At 36.4% G+C, this 20,253-nt stretch overlaps 1 protein-coding gene across 2 annotated transcripts in view; it reads left to right on the forward strand.

The window, feature by feature from the left end:
* The window catches only part of LOC129453676 (phosphofurin acidic cluster sorting protein 2), a 68,930-nt gene that overhangs the window by 44,767 nt on the left and 3,910 nt on the right, over positions 1-20,253 (forward strand). Inside the window, exons 3-22 of one of the 2 annotated variants that reach the window (XM_073865636.1) lie at positions 1,028-1,117; positions 1,466-1,591; positions 2,194-2,356; positions 4,549-4,640; positions 4,792-4,875; positions 5,230-5,289; positions 6,822-6,970; positions 7,169-7,262; positions 7,924-8,010; positions 8,690-8,826; positions 10,720-10,852; positions 10,933-11,037; positions 11,154-11,260; positions 11,389-11,543; positions 12,547-12,657; positions 12,977-13,079; positions 15,744-15,776; positions 18,863-18,905; positions 19,271-19,313; positions 19,390-19,528. In XM_073865636.1, coding sequence (XP_073721737.1) covers positions 1,028-1,117; positions 1,466-1,591; positions 2,194-2,356; positions 4,549-4,640; positions 4,792-4,875; positions 5,230-5,289; positions 6,822-6,970; positions 7,169-7,262; positions 7,924-8,010; positions 8,690-8,826; positions 10,720-10,852; positions 10,933-11,037; positions 11,154-11,260; positions 11,389-11,543; positions 12,547-12,657; positions 12,977-13,079; positions 15,744-15,776; positions 18,863-18,905; positions 19,271-19,313; positions 19,390-19,528 — 2,054 coding nt within the window. The remainder of the gene's footprint in view (positions 1-1,027; positions 1,118-1,465; positions 1,592-2,193; positions 2,357-4,548; positions 4,641-4,791; positions 4,876-5,229; positions 5,290-6,821; positions 6,971-7,168; positions 7,263-7,923; positions 8,011-8,689; positions 8,827-10,719; positions 10,853-10,932; positions 11,038-11,153; positions 11,261-11,388; positions 11,544-12,546; positions 12,658-12,976; positions 13,080-15,743; positions 15,777-18,862; positions 18,906-19,270; positions 19,314-19,389; positions 19,529-20,253) is intronic. The other variant, XM_073865637.1, reaches the window with a different exon arrangement.

Raw genomic sequence — 20,253 nt, forward strand, 5'->3', positions numbered from 1 at the left:
AAAGTAAATGATCAATGTCCACATTTAAAAGCTGCGGTGCTTACCTGCAGTTTCACGGTGTTTTCGCGTTCTGATAAGAAATATAGCTCCAGAAAAAAACGAGTGTTTATATTCCTCTTTCCAAGTGTTAATAATCCACACGATGTGACAAGACATTTCTCCCATTAACTGTAACGTAACATCCAAGAGCGCTGATCTTTGACGGAATAACTTCCGATTGGGGATTCACAGACTGATTTATGAGCTAGTAAACTAATGAGACAAACGGAGAGTGATTCAAAACAGGGCGTCTGTGTTTTTCCATTCAGAGATGAGCCTGCTTAGGACCTCCATTCACTAGGTGGCGGAATGATACGAAAGGTGAAGCGGTTACAGTGCCGATATCAGCACAATATCGCACAGGTCTTAGCCAATCAGATTCGAGAACCAGAAAGAACTGTTGTATAAATATAAATACAGATTAATTTTGGTCGAAATTATTGCTAGGGACAATTCAGTCTTCCCTGAATATTGGTAAGGACATGTCCCTAGCGTCCCACCCTAAATCTACGCCCATGTATCTAATCAACAGGCACGTGAAACCTAGCTAGCAGGTTGCTCAAACAACAAAATCACCAGCTAACTTACTTTAAATTTGCAAGAACTATAGACGAATACAATAACAGGCTTAAATAAACCCAAAACATAAGTCCACTTACAGTTCTCACAGACACGTGTTTTATCAACTGGTTATCCTCCAGACATGATGGACCACGTCTTTATCTCATTTCGGTCGTGTGGCGCGTCCTCGCTATTCTATGAGATGCACTTGACGGCCTTTTTTGCTGCGATTTTTTTTAACGGCCTAGTTAAGGCGGTAGGGTTTCCAAGCTTAGGCGGGCCGCCCGAACTGAAAAGTGCTGCGGGAAACCCTAGATTGTGTGGTCTTGATTTAAAATCCATTGTTTTTCATGAGAGAGCATCAGACCAGGATTGTAATGAATGTGTGTATTTTTAAGATGAGATAATGTTTTTTTCATGTCGGCAGGGTTCGAAGCGTGTCCTGAGGTCAAACGAGTACATGCTCCCACCCAGCGGCCTCATGGAAACAGACCTGGAGCTCACCTTCTCCCTACAGGTGATGTCTCCCTAAATCTGTTTGGGTTAAATTATAAATGTCTTTATAGTTTCTTCTTGTTGAAGAATTGCCAGTTTTTGGTTTCTTTTAAGAACTACAAAATATGTGTGTATGTGTATTTACATGTTTACGCTTTTAATGACCTACCGATGATTATTAGGTATCCATTTGATCAGTATGTGTGTTTAATGACCCGTGACCTGCTAACACAACTTTCTATCAACTGAGCTACAGGAATCGAATGTGTGTCAGGAAATGTCCATGTGTGTGTGTGTTTATCGTTTCGCTTGCTGCCTTGTTTTTGGTGGAAATTATGTAATCAACCAGTGTTTAACATGCTTTCTCTAGTACCCACACTTCCTGAAGAGAGATGCCAACCGGCTGCAGGTCATGCTTCAGAGGAGGAAACGCTACAAAAACAGAACTATTCTGGGTTACAAGACGCTGGCCGTTGGTGTTATTAATATGGCTGAGGTGCGACTCAGATGACAAAATCACACACCCTGATGTGAACTTCAGTCAGATCTTTTTTAGACAGACTGTGACCTATTTTACTTGACTCCTGTCTAATAAATACTCTCATACGGATAGCTTTTATGTGATATGCCAATGCTGTTATGGGCATTTAGTGGTGGCAGAGGTTCATGAACTGTTGGTAATTTCCCAAAAATATCTGGCAACCAAATTTACCACATTTAAAACGGCAATTTTTTTGAAGATTTTTTTTAGCTTACTCTGGTAAATCTTCATTAGGATCTCACTGAATGCTGATTCATTTCTAATGTTTAAGTGTATTCATAAACATGCACTTTAGTGGAGACCGTTTTCTTCTTTTCACTTTCTGTAAATGCCTCCAATTAATCTCCGCAGTTTCGCCCCCACAAATTCCTCTTGGCTGAGGTATTCAATAGAGACCTAACACACACAGATATCAGGACAATAGGCAGTTCAGCCTCCTTTAGCCCAGGGGTTGATGGGTAATTTAATGCATGATGCAGAATTGAAGTTTTGTAGGTTTATTCTTTAACGCTTTTGTCTGCGTGTGTGATTTTATGTATGTGTTTTATTGTTTAAAGGTTATGCAGCATCCCACAGATGGAGGACAGATTCTAGGTCTTCATAGTAACGTGAAGGAAGGTCCGGTGCGTGCGGCTGAGCTGAGTGTTTTTTCATTATCCAGTCAACCTATTGACCCGGAGGACGGCAGCGGACAGCCGGAGGCCAAGACCAAAGCATCAGGTGAAACTCAAACACATTTCACTTCTTTACACTTTAATACACATGTACCATATAAGTGTAAAGTATGTGCTAACTTTTGCCCATGCCTAATGGCCCACAATTCTGACGTGTACTTAATTTAAGATTAAGTGTCCCATAACCTCCCAAACCTTATTATATCTCTATTCAATAAAACACGAAAATGCATATTTCTATAATAGTGAGACTTTCTGGACATTCATTTAAACATAAAGTCTAGTATTCTATAATGCCACAAACTGTGGTATTGGTGAAGTTATTATGTACTTTTATTACACAACACTCTGAAATTATTCTGATTTGCCAGTCGCAACATTCCAAGGTTTGTTATTTTGAGATAACAACCTCCCGAAACTAATAACACACGGTAACACAGATTCTGAAAATCATTTTGAGAGGTACAGTTTAATATTACACAAAAATAAAATATAAATATGTTTTAATAACATATATGACATTATATTTACAAATGATTAAACCAAATTGCGTGTTTGTGAACACCTTGTCTTATCTTAACTCTTTCCCCACCAGCGTTTTAAAAAAAAGTTGCCAGCCAGCGCCGGCATTTATGATTTTCACAAAAGTTGAATGCCTCCCAAATATACCCATATTTAAGAGGTGATAAAAAGAGAACAAATAAGGGTAGAATGAAACGTTTTTTTTTTCTTCAAAAATTACAAATTTTGAGCAAAAAGCTGAGATAATTGCATTTTTTGTGAAGGACTTTTGATAGAGATAAGATCAAAACATACACGTGGTTCTTACTGTTTGCCCTAAGGGGATGCTTCAGTGTTTTATAAGTTAGGTAAGAGCACCACCTGGTGGATAATAGCAGAAATACGGATTGCCAGAAAAACTCTTCATTGGCAGGGAAGCGTTTTCTCTTAATTGATGAGTTAACTTGTCAATGGTGGGAAAAGAGTTAAAGGGGACATTCACCAGACTTTTTTAAGATGTCAAATAAATCTTTTGTTTCTCCAGCGTACAAATGTGAAGCTCCGCTTAAAATACCCCACGGTAGGGTTTACAAGCTTAGGCGGGCCGCCCGAACTGCAAAGTGCTGCGGGAAACCCTGTTAAAATTGACACTTTGTAGGTGTGGGCAAAAATGTGTTTGTGTCCTTTTAAATACAAATGAGCTGATCTCTACACTAAATGACAAGACTGTGGTTGAATAGTACAGATTAAGGAGTGGTATTATCCCCTTCTGACATCACAAGGGGAGCCAAATTTCAATTAGCTATTTCTTCACTTGCTTGCAGAGTATGGTTTACCAAACTTGGTTGATCTTTTTCACATTTTTAGATTTTCATGATGTGTCCCCTTTAAAGTCGAGAGTAAATAGGTCTGCATTCATTAAAAATAAGCCAATACAAATTTTCAAATCCATATTAAATGTTTCTTACTTATGAGATAAATAGCCGCGTAATGACAGGATAACTTACCTCCGTTTCGCGTCAGATCCTGATCACATTGTCAAGGCTTTATTTTTATGATAACAACCAGCTACCTGAATCTGCTTCATCTCCAACAAAATATCTGAATATAATATTGTAAAAGATGAAAGAGGACAGATTATTGTAAAAAAAAAAAATGTTTGTATGGTTGTCTACTCAGGTGCATGTAGAACATGTAAAGATTTTTAGTTGTTTCTATAACAATGAAATACTTTCAACAGATTGACATGAAATATCGTTTGTCACTTCTTGTTCTATCCCGTTGTGTCTAGTTAGGACACTGGTGTACTTACAGTAACCACAGTTATCACATTTACACCTAAAGTTGATTATATAGTCAGTACTTGTGTCAGTTCTCACATGTGCTGCGATCTTTCATTTAAACTTCAGTCCAAATCTTTACCCACTATGCAGATATATTGTATACTGATTATATCAGTGAGTGATTATATTCAGTCATTACATGAACAATCAGATACTAATGGGAAGTTCAAGTGCATTAAGCTGAGATAAAAACTCACTCCTTCATCCAGAGCACACAGGAAGAGAGATGATGATGACCAATGACCTTACAAGAGAAAGTGACTTCTCAGCATGAAACAATACAATCACTGTACAATGTTGTTTTTTCATAAATGAATTTAAATATGTAGTTTTGTATTTTTTTTAAATATCCATAAACTATAATAAGGACATTACCTGTCTCTTTGTGCTGTAGACCGATCTCCAGATTTGGATAATTATTCTGAAGATGATGATGATAGTTACTCTTCAGAGCAAGAAGGCAGTGATGATGCTGTTCAGGGTCAGGTCAGTTCTCATATAATGAGTAATAATAATAATAGTGCAACATTAATTGTGCCTAAAAATTACTAAGATTAAGTAAATCGTTAGAATATGATACCCACACAAATATTTAATTTAAACTTCCTAAAATTCAGGAATATTCCTCTGTTTGTAGGACCTTTATGATGAAGATGAGGAGGTTCAACGAAAGCCGAAAAAATCTCGAAGGAAAATGATTAGAACCACATCTATGACTCGGGTATGTCCACATATACAATAACTAAAATGTTACTCAATAAAAGCTTTAAAGCAAACACCAGACAGCACCTTGAGAAGAGACGTGTTATCTGATCCAGAAGGTCATGAGAGGTGATGTCTTAATCTTCTTACCATCAGGAACACAAATGTTAAACAAGGAGTGACACTGACCTTCATTCTTAAATCTGTTTGTACATCAAGAATATTTGATTTGTAATTAATGTTATTTCAAGTTAACTAAACAAAGTTTTGTGTATGTTGTGGTATCTTGTGAATGAATATGGCAATCATTTCTTATAATGGTATTAATAGAAGATAAAGATATTCATGCATGTTCTGTTTTCTTTCTCTTTAGCAACCGAATTTCAAACAGAAGTTTGTTGCTCTTCTGAAGAGATTTAAAGTGTCTGATGAGGTGAGAAATGTTTTGTTTTGTCAAGTAAGCTTCAGTTCAGTGCTTTTCACTGCGGTGGTACTTTAAAAGTCATTAAGTGATGCAGATATAAGTGATATTTCATGTTTAAGATTGACTGTTCCCAGCATCAATGATCATTATTAACATAATACAAAATATAGGAATCAAAGGCATGGTAAAAAAAAATATAATAATAGCACACAGTGAAATTAGACATGAGTTTCTCGGTCAAACTTGTTTACCAAACTGTTTGTGCTGTCTGTGCTTTTCTGATCCATCAGCACTAAACAGCATAAATGATCCTGGGCCAGTATGCAAATTCATGTTGTTTATTTCAGCAGGCTTGAATGGGACACTTCAGATGTAGCAAATGTTGATACGTATCTAAGACTAGCATGTAAAATAATGCAAAACATGTGGAGGAGTTTCTAAACATCAGCAACATCTTTATTAAACACATACATGATGAATTATATTGTATTGACATTACAATGTTAATTATTTATTATTTTGAATTGAGTAAATAACATTCATAGAAATGTAATGCGCTGAACAATGAAAGACTAAATTATTTAGTATCAAATTGACAGCCACTTTAACTCATTCCTTGCCAGCATTTTTTGTGATTTTTACAAAAGTTTCACAGAATGCCTTCCAGGAAATTTTTCTTCTAAAAATATATAAACATACAAATATATCAAATGAAAGAAGAGACCCTCTACTTTCAAACAAACAATAAACAAACAAACAAACAAAATGGGAAACTCTTAAATATGGGTATTTAAAAAAAAAAAAATTTTAGCAATAAAATTTAAATAAATGAATAATTGCATTTTTGTAAAGGAATTTTGTTAGAGATCAGATTCAGAACGATTATCAAAACATACATGGAGTGTAAAATTAGTAAATATTTTTTTTGGCTTCAGTTTGTTATAAATTGTTTTTTAATAAAGTGCGCCATTTAGTAGATACAATTTTTTTTATGCAAATGTTTTTTCTTAATTGACGAGATAACTCGTCAATGGCGGGGAAAGAGTTAATAAATCCCCTTGCTTGATTTTAGTCTCTCACATTAGGATTGTTCCTCATTGGCAGGAAAACAGAACGACTTTACTAACCAGTTTATACTACAAATTATACTAACCAGTTACTGTAAATTATTCTATATGCTCATAAGACTTTACAGATAAAACAAAATCTGTGTCTGAATCTGTGAATGTCCTGCCTATTTGATTTATGTGTTAGAGTTATTTAACTCTTTCTCCGCCATTGAGATCTCGTCTATTAAGAGAAAACATTTCCTTGCCAATAACACTTTCCTGACGAGTTTTTAAAGTAATCTGTAATTCTGCTATTATGCACTAAATGTCGCTCTTACCCAATTAATAAAAAACTGAAATTGAACAACATTTTCAACTCTGTGTATGTTTTGATTATCGTTCTGAATCCGATCTCTAAGAAAATTCCTTTACAAAAATGTTATTATTTAAGCTTTCAGCTACTAATATTTTGTTTGTATCCCCCATCATCAGGTTTTGGACTCAGACCCAGTTGATCAGACGCAGGAGGTTGAAGATTTGGATCTTCTGTATGACAGTCTGGAGGTTTATAACCAAAGTGACAGCGGCCCAGAGATGGAGGACAATGAGAGTTTACTCAGCACACCCAAACCCAAACTAAAGTAAGATCCATGCACATACAGTATCATACTCAAATGTTGTTGGATCATATGAGTCAGCATGTACAGATATCATCTTTACAAAGTGTCCAGAATGCTACATTGAGCATTGAGACATAGTTTACTGTATATGCAGGACTCCTGTATTAATGAATGCACTGTTTTAAATGCTAAACATGTGAATGTGTGTCTTCACTTCAGGCCATTTTTCGAGGGGATGTCTCACTCCAGCTCACAGACAGAGATCGGGAGTTTACACAGCCAGAAGAGTCAACCCAGAGAACAGTCTTCAACTGTACGTCACAGAAACAAATCATTAAATATGTCTGCTTTTAATATCTAGATTGTATAGTCACTGACATTTCTGAGTATTGTGTTTCATTCATTGCTTTATATTAAAGGGGACATTTCACAAGACTTTTTAAGATGTCAAATAAATCTTCGGTGTCCCCAGAGTACATATGTAAAGTTTTAGCTTAAAATGCCCCACAGATAATTTATTATAGCATGTTAAAATTGACACTTTGTAAGTGTGACCAAAATGTGCCGTTTTTGGTGTGTGTCCTTTAAAATGCAAATGAGCTGATCTCTGCACTAATTAGCAGTGCCGTGGTTGGATAGCGCAGATTAAGGGGCGGTATTATTATAATAAGATCCCCTTCTGACATCACAAGGGGAGCCACATTTCAATGACCTATTTTTTCATGTGCTTGCAGAGAATGGTTTACCAAAACTAAGTTACTGTGTTGATCTTTTTCACATTTTCTAGGTTGATAAAAGCACTGGGGACCCAATTATAGCATTTAAACATGAAGTCAGATTTGTCCTCTTTAAGAGAAGGAGTGAATCTTTGTCTATTTCTATGATTTTTGTAATTTTGAGCTGGTCAATTTAGTTAACCAGAAATCCAAAATGAATAAATTTTTATTGAATATTTGTATTGTTTGTGTTTGTAGGTTGGTGATGTGTTAACAGTGGATAAGAACAAAACCGCCGCTGCTCGATATTTGGATGAGACCGCATTGTTGGACTCTACAGCTGTGGTTGGTACAGATTTAATAAACATCATTATTCATAAATAGTGGTGTAAGGTTGTAACGTCTATGTACAATATCAAACAACCATCAGTATTTATGTGACACTATAATATAAGGCAGGGTTCCTAAATAGGTGGCCTGTGGGCCACATCCGGCCCATGAGAGAAAAATATTTTTAGCGCTAAAATTGCTATAATAAAATATAGCCCCAACATTAGAAATATGGATGAATTGATAGAGCCACAATGTGCACACACAAAATTCAGTTTTGTTGGCAAGTATTCTTGTAAAAAACAATTAAAATGAACATAATCTCACACTCATTTCAGTTTCTTTGTTAGTAATATGTGTGATAAAAGAGAGAGAGAGCAGAGACAGCGCTTTGTTTGGAGACAGAGAGTGTGCATGCAGAGAACATTTTTTTGGCAAGCAAGCACAAAGTTGTTTTTATATATAAATGTATAAAATCTATAGTTTTCCCAATATATGGCATCCATTTAGTCTGTTCACATAAATGTATCATCAAAATGTCATACTATCTTGTATAAATGTTCTTTTTCCGACTCATCAGCACTTCTGTTTTTCTTCTTTGTGGCTAAGTGGCCGTGACCACGGCAACATGACAATTTTTGTGAGCCCTTAAAGTGATCCATGTTCCCTGTCGGGTGTTTATTTCTCTGTGCAGGAGCTGATGGAGGAGGAGGCGGGCGGGGGAACGGTCACGTGTGATTCCAACATGAGCTGGGATGTGAACACAGAGAAATTAACAGGAAGTGTTGGCAAACTCTGCAAGGCCGAATCTCAGACTCTCATGTCACCTAGGTAACACATCAATCGTGTTGTATTCTTGTCCTCCTGGTTTCATTTCATCTTCATTTCACATTCATTCTTACACTTTAGCAATTATTTGTTTAATTTCTCTATACAAGTCACATTAATATAATTTTTTGATTTTAAAAGTCCATCTTAAACCAGCATCTGTGTTGTAAAAACAGCTCAATCACCCTGCATCTAGCATTTTATACTTTATCTTGTTTATGTAACCCTTCTTTCCTTTTTTTATGCTGTTTTCCTGTCTCTACTGCTAAGGGTCTCATTTTCTTTAACGCTGCTTTAGAACAATGCAAGTTTGTCAAATATAAAATTGCTAATGTCCAGCTCAGTCATCTATCACTTTAATTTGATGGGATTTTAGTGATTTGAATTTTCCAGCATGGACATTTATGCATACTTGCTGGAGTTGTGATGAGGTTTAACAGAGACTGTAAAGCCCTTTTTACACAGACATTACGGAAAATACGCGGAAAATACGTCTGGGATTTGTCTGGGATCGTTTGATTTTTGGTTCATTTACACTGCCGATGATTTTACGCAATCTGTGTCCGCGTTCACACACATACCATAAAGATCCTGTAAAGTCAAATGATGTGTTTAACTCATTCCCCGCCAGCCTTTTTTTAAAAAGTTGCCTGCCAGCATTTTGTGATATTTTCACAAAAGTTTCACTAAATGTTTTCCAGGAAAAATTTCATCTAAAAGTATATAAACATACAAATATATCAAATAAAAAAACAGACCATCTGCTTTCAAACAAACAAACAAAACAGGAAAAAACGTTTCATCCTATCTATATTTGAAGAGTTTTGTTGCAAAACGAGACAACTTTTTCAGAAATGTCGTTTTTTGGTTGAGCATTCCAATTAATATTAATTCAACTGCAGTTGGTTTGTTTTGATTAAAACCTTCATAACTTAAAAAATACAGCTAAGTAGCACCATAAAACTAAATAATAACATGATAACATAATAATAAACATGTTTTGACAAAAATGTTAAAAACGGAGTTATCTCGTTTTGCAACGAAACACTTCATTTTTTCTTTGCTTATAAACTCTTAAATATGGGTATTGTTCTTCAAAAATATTTTTTTAGCAAATAAATAATAGCATTTTTGTGAAGAATTTTGTTGGAGATCAAAATTAGAACGATTATCAAAACATAAACGCAGTGTAAAATTAATAAATCATTTTTTGCTTCAGTTTATTATAAATTAGGGAAGTGCGCTATCTAGTGAATAATCACGGTATTACAGATTAACATAAAAACTCATCAGGAACTTTTTTATGCAAATGTTTTTCTCTTAAATGATGAGATCAACAATAGTGGGGAAAGAGTTAAAGTCCTGCACTTAGTAGTTTTTTTGCAACGTCTGAATTTTGCTTTTTATCTGTTATTTCTCTCTTCAGAAACCACTTGCATACATTTTTGTTTATGATAAGACTATAAAGTAGCGCGTGACGTGCTATTCTTTTATGCTGGCGAATGATCTCTACTTCAGAGTGGATATTTGACTTTAGTCCAGTTTGCAGACATTTCTCGTCATGAATGCTAATCTGTATGTAAATCCCTTATTTTAAAGAGCTAGACCATAACTTAATTGTTGCGATGGCACGCCCCTTACAGCATTGTTTCTGCCTCTTGTTCACACAGAATGCTTTCTGTAAATGTTACGGCAATGTTAAAAGGTCCTCTTTATGGGAGCGATCCCAGAACATTTACGGGACGTGTTTGTGTTTACACAGAAGCCTCTCTGACAATTTACCGGAAATGTTTTGGGACCAAAGTGCTGTGTGAATGAGGTTTAAGTGAGTGTTATACTTGTGTTTAAAGATGTTCAAATGTGATCATATGCTTTGTCCGTTTGTTGTGTGGACAGTAAAGCTGACAGTAAATCACAGCGTCGTCCACGCAGCACATCAATGAAGGACAGACAGAACTCAAAAGCTCAGAGCGATCGAACCAACAGCATCGAGAGCGAAACATCACCCGACTCCAGACTCATTACGCAGGTAAGTGTGTGTGTTAGTGTCTGTATATTGTTAGTGTAATGATGGAGATTTGTGCGAGCACGTGTTTATTATCTGCGCAGGTGCCGAGAAAATCTGTATACGATCAACTGAATCAGATCCTGAACTCTGATGAACATCTGCCAGAGAGCATGATCCTTATCAACACTACAGACTGGCAGGGACAGGTGTGTGTGTGTATGTGTGCGTGTGTATGTGTGTGGATGATCTTGTATTGTATGTTTGGATTTATTTGGGAGATGGTAAGGAATCTGCAGGCAGACTCATTATGTTTCTCTGTCAGTATCTGAATGAGATTCTTCAGGAGCATCAGCAGCCCGTTGTGTCCACCATCTCACCTGCAGATGTTCAGGGTGCGTTCAACACCATTGTTACCAGGATTCAGCGATTGTAAGTTAAACATACAGAATGAAATAATTCACTGTAATATACATGGAAAAAAAATCCAGCTGGCATTTAAACCAATCAGAAGGTTTTTCATGCAGTATACTATAATGTCTTTGTTGTTTTTTCATCAGCTGTAACTGTAATGCACAGACGCCGCCAACAATTAAGGTTGCTGTGGCGGGCGATCAAAGTTACCTCAGCACCGTTCTTCGCTGTTTTGTGGAGCAGCTCGCCAACAAGACGCCTGATTGGTTGAGTTATATCCGTTTCCTGGTCATTCCTGTGGGTAAGCAGAAACATCTGAGTCTGAAATGACCCCATCTTACAGCAGCTGTATGGTATTCATAACACACAAATAATACAAATAAATCAAATAAAACGAAACATTCAGCATCCACCATTGTTATGTGACTTACAGCTAAGTAAATTATTTTTGCGGTTATTGTTAGTGAGGAACTGTGCCCATGTTTAGCATGGGAATCCAACTCTTTAATACGAGTTGTTAATAATTCAGAATGCATAAAATACCTTTAGACATCAATTTATAGTTTTGCATTTAGTCTACGGCATAGCCTGACGCGCACCTCTCCAAAAATGTAACAGCTCGTCAATTCTATGTGAACTGCAAGCACTGTGATTGGTCTGTTAGAACCCCTCCCTCAGGTATCGCATTTCCTCATACGCATTTCCACTTACGATGGTGAAAACAAAGATGACGATCAGAATGTGTAATTGCAATTTGACACAAATGACACATAGCCTACAATGTAGAGGCTACAGCTAGGGATAACATACATAAAAGTATAAATCACACTTTACAGTTTGTACTGTTTCACCCCTAATATATATTGAATTCAATTTCAATTAAATTTTATTTATTTAGCGCTTTTAACAACTGGTAATTGTTTCAAAGCAGCTTTACATTAATAGAAGCAGGGGAAAACACAGAAAAATTAACAGACAATATAAATAGCAAAATATAGCGGCTATGAATAAACTTTACAAGCTAGCGTATTAATAATGTATCGTTGTGTTTTAATATCTGCTCGGTTCCAGACAGGCTAGCTATTGCGGCATTAGTATATTACCCAGACGAGTTATGTGAATGCTTTGTTACGTACAGGCTAACTATTGCAAGATAAGTACATTTACTAGACAAATTATGTGAATGCATAAAGAAAAAAGTCTTAAGATATACACATAGAAATCATTTTTTCAGCTGGGATTTAACTTATTTACCCACCAAAGCAAATGTCAATAATCATTTTAAATGCTGTGTTTTCGGTCAGGTTGTCATCCGTTGGCCAAGTACATCTCAACATTTGATAGTAAATTTAATAACATCTTCATGGACGCAGGCTGGAGGGATGTGTTTGGGAGGTTGGAGGCACCGACTTCAGGTTTGAGTCTGAAATTAGCACAATTCTGTTAACATAAACTCTTCAAATATGACAAACAAACCTTTAATTCTTTTTTAATGTAATGTTTTATAAATAAAAATGCAATTTTTCATTATAAAAACACAAAAAATATGTCACTTGAAAAGGCTTTTTTAAAGCCATGGTACACATCAGGACAACACCTTCACCTAATTTTGAGCCAGGAAAAACCCTGAATTAAAAAAGTTTATTTACGTTAAGAACATCTAATAAAATGTTAATGTATGTGTTTTGTGTTTTAATGGTACTCAATGAATGTGATGTTTGAAAACCTCCTCAGATAATATTGATGTTGCCGGACGTGTGTCACAGTATCTGACCGGAGCAAATCTCTCTCATCAGTTCCCGATTTCTGAGGCCATGCTGACCTATAAACAGAAAAGGTAGCGTCTTATTTTGTGTGTATGAAATAATTCATTAAATACATGTAATGAGATGTGTTATAATATTTAATGTTTCTTCATCATCTTCTGCTGATACAGTAAATAATCTGTTTTCCAAATAATAACAAAACCTTTATAATAAAGATGCTGTGTGTAGATTTTAGTGCATAGAGAAACGCATAGAGAAGCTACGGTAGCCGTCACAGGACAAACATGTCGTCGTCTGAGACAATGTAAAGCAGTTTGTCCATTTAGGGCTACTGTACAAACATGGCGGTGCAAAATGACGACCTTCATGTATGGGGTTCTTTTGGTGTATGTAGATAGAAACGACTCATTCTAATGTAATTAAAACAATACAGTTTATTTTGTAATAAATTGTTATCTTTACACCACTGATAATATAGTATATTGCATTTCTTTCAAGAGTTAAACAGTTACGGAGTGCACATTTAAATAAATAAAAGGTTACTAAAGTTACAAGCATATATATTTCTGGACCACAATTTAGGACCACAAATATTTTTTGTATTGCAATATTCCAAATACATTCTCTTATACATGGTAAAATATCTGTATTTAAAGCCTATTTATATAATACAACCTAATAATACAACCAATTTGTGACGATGCCTGTGAAAACCCAGCTAAAGCTATTTTTTTTGTCATTTGCGAAATAATGTTCGAATAATTGCCTGTTTACGTGTCACATACAGGGTTTGAAATTAACAACCGCCAACCTGCCACATGCGGGTAAAAAACAGCTGTGGTGAGTAACGTTGTCAAATCACTAGCTAACTTGGTGGGTTATCTTTTTATAAATTATATTCAATCGTTAATTTCTTTCTAAAGCTCATGTAAGCCAAATCTGCACAGTTTTAGCGCAAATACTCAAATCATCATCAGGGTATACTATATACAGCATTATTGCGCAGCATCTGCGCATCTCTGGCTTACTTGAACACAATTGTCACAATGCAACAAACAACGGCATGCTAGACTCAAACATAATAATGTGCCAATACTTACCTGAGGTTACTAACTGTAAAAAGGTAAATAGCGGACCCACCAGCTTTGTCAGGGTGGGAGGACCAGCTACTACCACCTTAAACCATCTTAAACCAGCTACTAGCTTATGCTGGTGTTAGCTGGATTTTTTAGTAGGGCAAGAGTAAAAGAGGAAGAGAGAAGATGGCAGGATGACAGAATTGTGTTTGAATAATATGCCATTCAGATTTTATAATAAATTAATAACATGTTCAATAAATGTTTTATAAATAAAAATGTGAATAGTTAATTTGATTATTTTCTTGCTTTTGTGGCTAATAGAAGTTCTGAAACGCCAGAAACTTGATTTAGTAGCCAAATTTGCTGGTTAGTAAAAAAGTCAATTTTAAATCCTGGTGGGGACATAAATAAAATAGGTTTGCAGACCCACATTGTCACAAAGGTTTAGTGCTGTTTACTTGACTTGAACAATATTCAAAATAGTTTTTGGTGCTATAACCTGAAATGACAGAATTGTTTGAATAATATGCGATTCAGATTTTATAAGAAATAATAATAAAATGTTTAATAAATGTTAAACTTAAATAAAGATATGAGATACAGTTAATCATATTATTTTTTCTTTCTTTCTTTGGCTAGTAGAAGTTCTGAATGGCAGGAAACTTAAAGTAGCCAAATTGGCTGGTGAGTGAAAAAGTTCATTTCAAACCCTGGTCGCATACCACGTAAAAGCTGACATTGTCCAGTGTTTAGTGATGTTACGCATTTATAGGAAAATTCTTAAGTCTTATAAAACAGATATATTTTTTATAATGTGCATTTCCAAAAAGCAGAAAAACATAAAAATTTTTGCACCGGGTTGCACGCTGAATATGCTGAATTTTTATGGTCATGACTACTTTGACGCTCGAAATCTCATAATTAGATTACGCGAATTTAAGCCGTGGTTTCACAGGCGTGGTCAAATTTTAAATAGACTTATTCACTCTTTAAGATAATAGTAATTACTTTAAAATCAATTAAAATATGCAATATGCAAAATATGCAAAGTACCAAAATTTAATTAGTCGGTACCAATTTCAGAAAACTCCCTTTTTGATTACAAAGCAAACCACAAAAACATGCTAATTAAATAACAAAATTTTTATTTATAAAGTTATTTATCAATATAATAGATGACATTTTGTACAAATCAAGTATAAAATATAGCTGCTGCTGAAAAGTTATTTTATCTGTGTGTGTTTTCTGGGATTTTTCATCCTTAATCTGCTTCTGTTTATGAAAACAACTCAAATAAACTTTAGTCAAGCTGAACGTACATTATATACACACTAAAATATCAAAATGCAGTTTGTTGAGAGTGTCTCTGTATTGCATAATGAATTTGACAGTGTGTTTTAAGGCTGATTTGAGGCTTTACTGAGCCAACCACTGGCCCTGAGATACTGTATTATTAATGGCTTTTAAACACTTTACCCTAAAATCTTGTGAGTTGTTGCTTGTGATTATAATTTTTTGTTTTGGGGTAAAAAGTCTTTTGATTCATAGTTTGCATGTTTGTTTCTCATTTGTTTTATTTTGTCTTGTGTTGAGAATGACACAGTAACCGCTGTGCTTTGGGTTTTCTCCTCCTTTTCTTTTGTTTTTGCCTTCAAGGAAGAGAAGTTTGTATTTTGATTTTTACATCAGGTACCTAACTGTGTGTTTGGGGTGAAGTGAATGTCATGTTGTTAACCTCAGACACCTGTCAGTCTAAATCACTGTCTGTTTTCATAATCCAGTCTTCGCTGTCTGTATCCGATGTAAGTTTGGTTTGGTTTGACTTAGTTCAACAGGTTTGAGAAGATTTCATCCAGTTACACGCTGTATGACCTTTACAATCTTGTCAACGATTGTTGCATTGCTTTCAAACTAAATAATCGCATTAAAATCTGTAGATAGGCATAAATCATACCGCAATGTGCTACATCAACAGTTATATAGAGTAAACACTGTATACAGTACACATACGGTCAGCATGGAGTGGGCTTGAAAAAATCCATCCACAAACAATCAACATAGAGAAAGGTTTGGGAGCGGGGTTAATGAGTTCTGACACCCACTGGTCGCCCCTGAATCTCCAAATTCTTCTAAGCACTGATGTCTGTCTGTGTCTTTTGTTCCCTTTCGAGGGAACTCTACGCTGCATCATGAAATTACACTATGGGAAAACACTCCTGCCTCAACTAGTTAACATGGCATCACTGTTTGATGATGAGTCAGACACAGATATGAGGAGTTGATAGAGGTTATAACTCATGACACTGCTAGATTAAGTCATTTTGACCAGCAGATAAGAAAGAAATTATATCATCCAGGAAACTAGATGAGAGATTTCTTACATTGGGTGCTATCTTAACACCCGGGGCATTCTTTCTTTCCTGATCTCCATTCTTAGTATGCAAATCATGGAAGAGACCATTCTCTGACCAAGTTTTTAAACATAATAGGCTTTAAAGAGAATGAGACATTGCCACAAGTTGAAGAAGCTCTTAATACAAATTATCCCCCAAGCTAAGCTGGCATCACCCCTGAAGCCTTCAACATTGACTACAAAAACCATGTCGTAGTACATCTAATTAGTGGGCAAGGCTTATATGTTACCAGCTCCTCATAGCAGTAAAACTGACCTCAGAACAGTTATTATAGCTAACTGTAAGGCTGCCACTAAGAGGCCCTGGTGGTCAGTCAGGCATCCAGTTGAGCTCATAGAATATCGATGCTTAACCCCGCCGTTTATGACGCTTCAGGTTCATCTGTCTCTACCTGTAGAGTTTTGAAGATCTATTTTCAGAAGTCTTTGCAGAAGTCAACTGGAAGTTGGGCCACAAAACCAGTGTTTTTATGTTGTTGTCACTGAATCAGTCTATAGTGGAATGTCATGATAATTGACGGTTGCCTATGAATTCATTAGATAAAGATGTTGATAAATTGTAATCCAAAGCACTTTTCTGTTTTAGTGTATTGTTTGCAGTGGGTGGGGGTTATGTTTAATGTGAGAATTTATAAAATGTAAATCATAAATGTGTATACATACATGAGCCTTACAGAGAAATTAACAATTGAACATTATTTATAAAAAGTAACCCACCAAATTGGCTAGTGCTTTGACAACGTTACTCGCCACAGCTGTGTTAATTTCAAACGCTGGTCCCCACCAATGTCAAAATCAAACTTACGCGCATGCAAGATAGATATACGCATATAAGAACAATCATTGTGTTTTTATGTAATTTTTGATGTAATCTTTTTTTTAAGATTTATATAATATTTAAATGCATATATAATGAAATGTGTTTTCAGAAGGTTTCAAGCTGCTACAATGAGGTGAAATTTATGGCATTGTGTAATTATATATTTTAGAAAAAGTTTTTTTTGAGACACATAAATAAGATATAATTTAGCACATCTGAATTATAAAAAGACCCCTTAAGTATCAACATTACGATTACACCACAGCGCTAGCTAAAGGAAAAAACATACGTGAAACTAAAGGCAGCCAATACAAATCAGTTGAGTCGGCTACACGAGTAATGCAAATCAGTGGCGGCTGGTCAATAGGGGGTGTTGGGGCGCCACCCCTTTAAAGTTGGCCAGAGAGGAATGCTACTTTAACATGTTAAAAAAAGTTAAATATATATAGTGCAAATTAATACAATATAAAATCATAGTTGTACTATTTCACTGTTAGTCACGTTATCATTCATTTGAAAAAATCAAAACTGAGTTTGTTGTGTGTGTGTCTGGGGTGCCACCCAAACGAGTGTGTATGTAGGTCAGTAAACTTGGTAAAAGCATGTGACTTGAGCTCTAATTGGCTTGTTTCAGATCCGCCTTGGGGCGCAGCACTGTGCGCCCCAAACCCTCCCACCTATGTTGTAAGCGAATCAATATTGTTTTTATGTCTTTGACCTCATGTGATTGGATCGTTCTCAGAGTCTCATAACTGCTTTGCAGATTGTCATGTAGTTACAGTACTGATCAGTGGACGCAAGTGAAATATCTCGAGATGACAGAAACAAATCAACAAAAATTCTCACTTTTGCAGCGCACACTTTCGTGCCCATTCAGCACATAATTATAGGGCATCTAATGATTTATACTCTTTACTATACACACTCGGTTTCTCTATGAGATAAATAATCCTGTCACATCGGTCAGCGGTCTTTCTGCCTCTACCTAAACTCACCCACCCATAAAAAAGTCACAATGTTTACTAACTGATTACAAACTTTTATTACTTAAACTGTGGTTAGTTGAAGGCCAGTTTATGGACTGATTAAAATGCAATGTGTACTTATCAAAAGTCTGGATAGGTGAGACTTTGTTAGTTGCAAATTTTCACAAAATGTTGAGGTCTCTCTTTTGTTTTTGTTAGACTTGAAGAGCAGATCAGGGATTCAGTCATTAGAATGCTTAGAGATTATATAAATGTGCGTTTAATGTATAGCCTGTGGCCTTACACCATCACTGATTGGTGGAGGATGTAAGAAGCTATTCCAGCATTTTGTCATGACCCTCAGCCATGGCATGAGTCTTCACACTCACTGTAATGTCGCAGCACAAGATGCACCACCATGTGTTTGACTATGAGATCTGACACCACCCATTCTCACCCTCCACACCCTGACAGACCTCACACACATCTCCGATCATCCCAGTCTCACTGAAAGCCTAAGCTTAGATTTGTGTACGTTATGTGTACTCTTTAATGATGTTTTCTTTCTCTTTGGCAGTCCTGATGAAGACTCCTGTCAGAAGTTTGTCCCGTTCATTGGGGTAAGAAATGCTTTTTATTTTTCTCTCTTTCTGAACAGGGTGTGCCACTTTCCATTAATAGGTTCCCAAAGTTTTATGTAATTTAAGTGTCCCACATTATGCACGCGATGCTGTTAGAGAAATAATTCAATCATTAGGAACTTTCCCAAAGGATGTCATTCCATTCTTGATTTTACACAGTTTGTAGTGTTGATTGCATTCATATAAAACAACCCCTCATGCCAGTTACCAAAGTTATTGTAAGAAAAACTATTATTGAAAAATAGCTGAGCAGCATATTTCAGAAATTGTAGCAGTATGAAATATATGTACCAGTTGAACATGGTCAATATTTCATTGCCAAATGATTTGTATTATTCCTGCAGTTGGTGAAAGTGGGAATTGTAGAGCACAGCTTATCTACATCCGGTAAGATTTACATTTACACGACACATCCATGATACAGATCAAGAGAATAAGAGCAGTGAAAGTGTTTCTTCTGCAGTGGATTCTGATGATGTGATGGTGGGAAGCGTGAACATGCTGTCCTCACCTCCGGCCCAGACGGGGACCTCACACAGCAAAGACATGACCTCTACACCTCCATCATCTCCTTCTGTCTCTGCCAGTCTCTCTACAGCAGGGTACAATACACGCAAACACACACCGTTTTAATTGTGTTGAGGTGTGGACTTTGAAAAAGAAATTATCAGTGTGTTGCATTGGCCCAGTCAGACATTTTGCTGTATTTTTGTTTGTGTTTAAGCTCAGTGCAGACTGCACTGTAAAAACAAAACTTTATTATGAAGTAGGCTGGAAAGGGGGCGGAGTCCAGGGCGGAGCATGTTAGACAGGGAGTGGAGGAAAGAGTAGGCTGGACAGGTGCAGATCAGGAGACCATCATGTTTCCTACTCAGGGGCAGCCATCTTGGATGAGGCAGAGAGCTCTGGAGTGGACACATGGGCTGAGACTGGTGCCGCTGATTTTGCACGAGCAGCAGAACAGTGTATTGCACGCCGCACAGACACACCCAGTAGTAAGGTAAACCCCTGCAGGGCAGATGACAGTGGCAGGACCTCCAAGACCACCGGTCTCTGGACCACTGTAGCAGGTGTCTGTGGGACCACTGGAATTGGTAAACGTGAAGGATGGGAACACTAGCGTGGCATCCTTGAGTGTTGGTGGTTCTGGAGTAGAACACGCTGGAAACCATAGCAGGCCAAGCTTTGTGGCCACTGGAGCTTGTTGCCTATCGGTCCTTGCAATAAATATTTGGGGGTAGCGTCCTCCTCTACCTCCCCTACAGTAAAACAAGAACCAAGCAAACAAAGGGCATGGTCTAAAAATGTTGCTGTCCATCCCTAACGG

Source organism: Misgurnus anguillicaudatus, unplaced genomic scaffold, assembly GCF_027580225.2.
Source record: "Misgurnus anguillicaudatus unplaced genomic scaffold, ASM2758022v2 HiC_scaffold_32, whole genome shotgun sequence".
In the NCBI taxonomy this organism is placed as follows: Eukaryota; Metazoa; Chordata; class Actinopteri; order Cypriniformes; family Cobitidae; genus Misgurnus; species Misgurnus anguillicaudatus.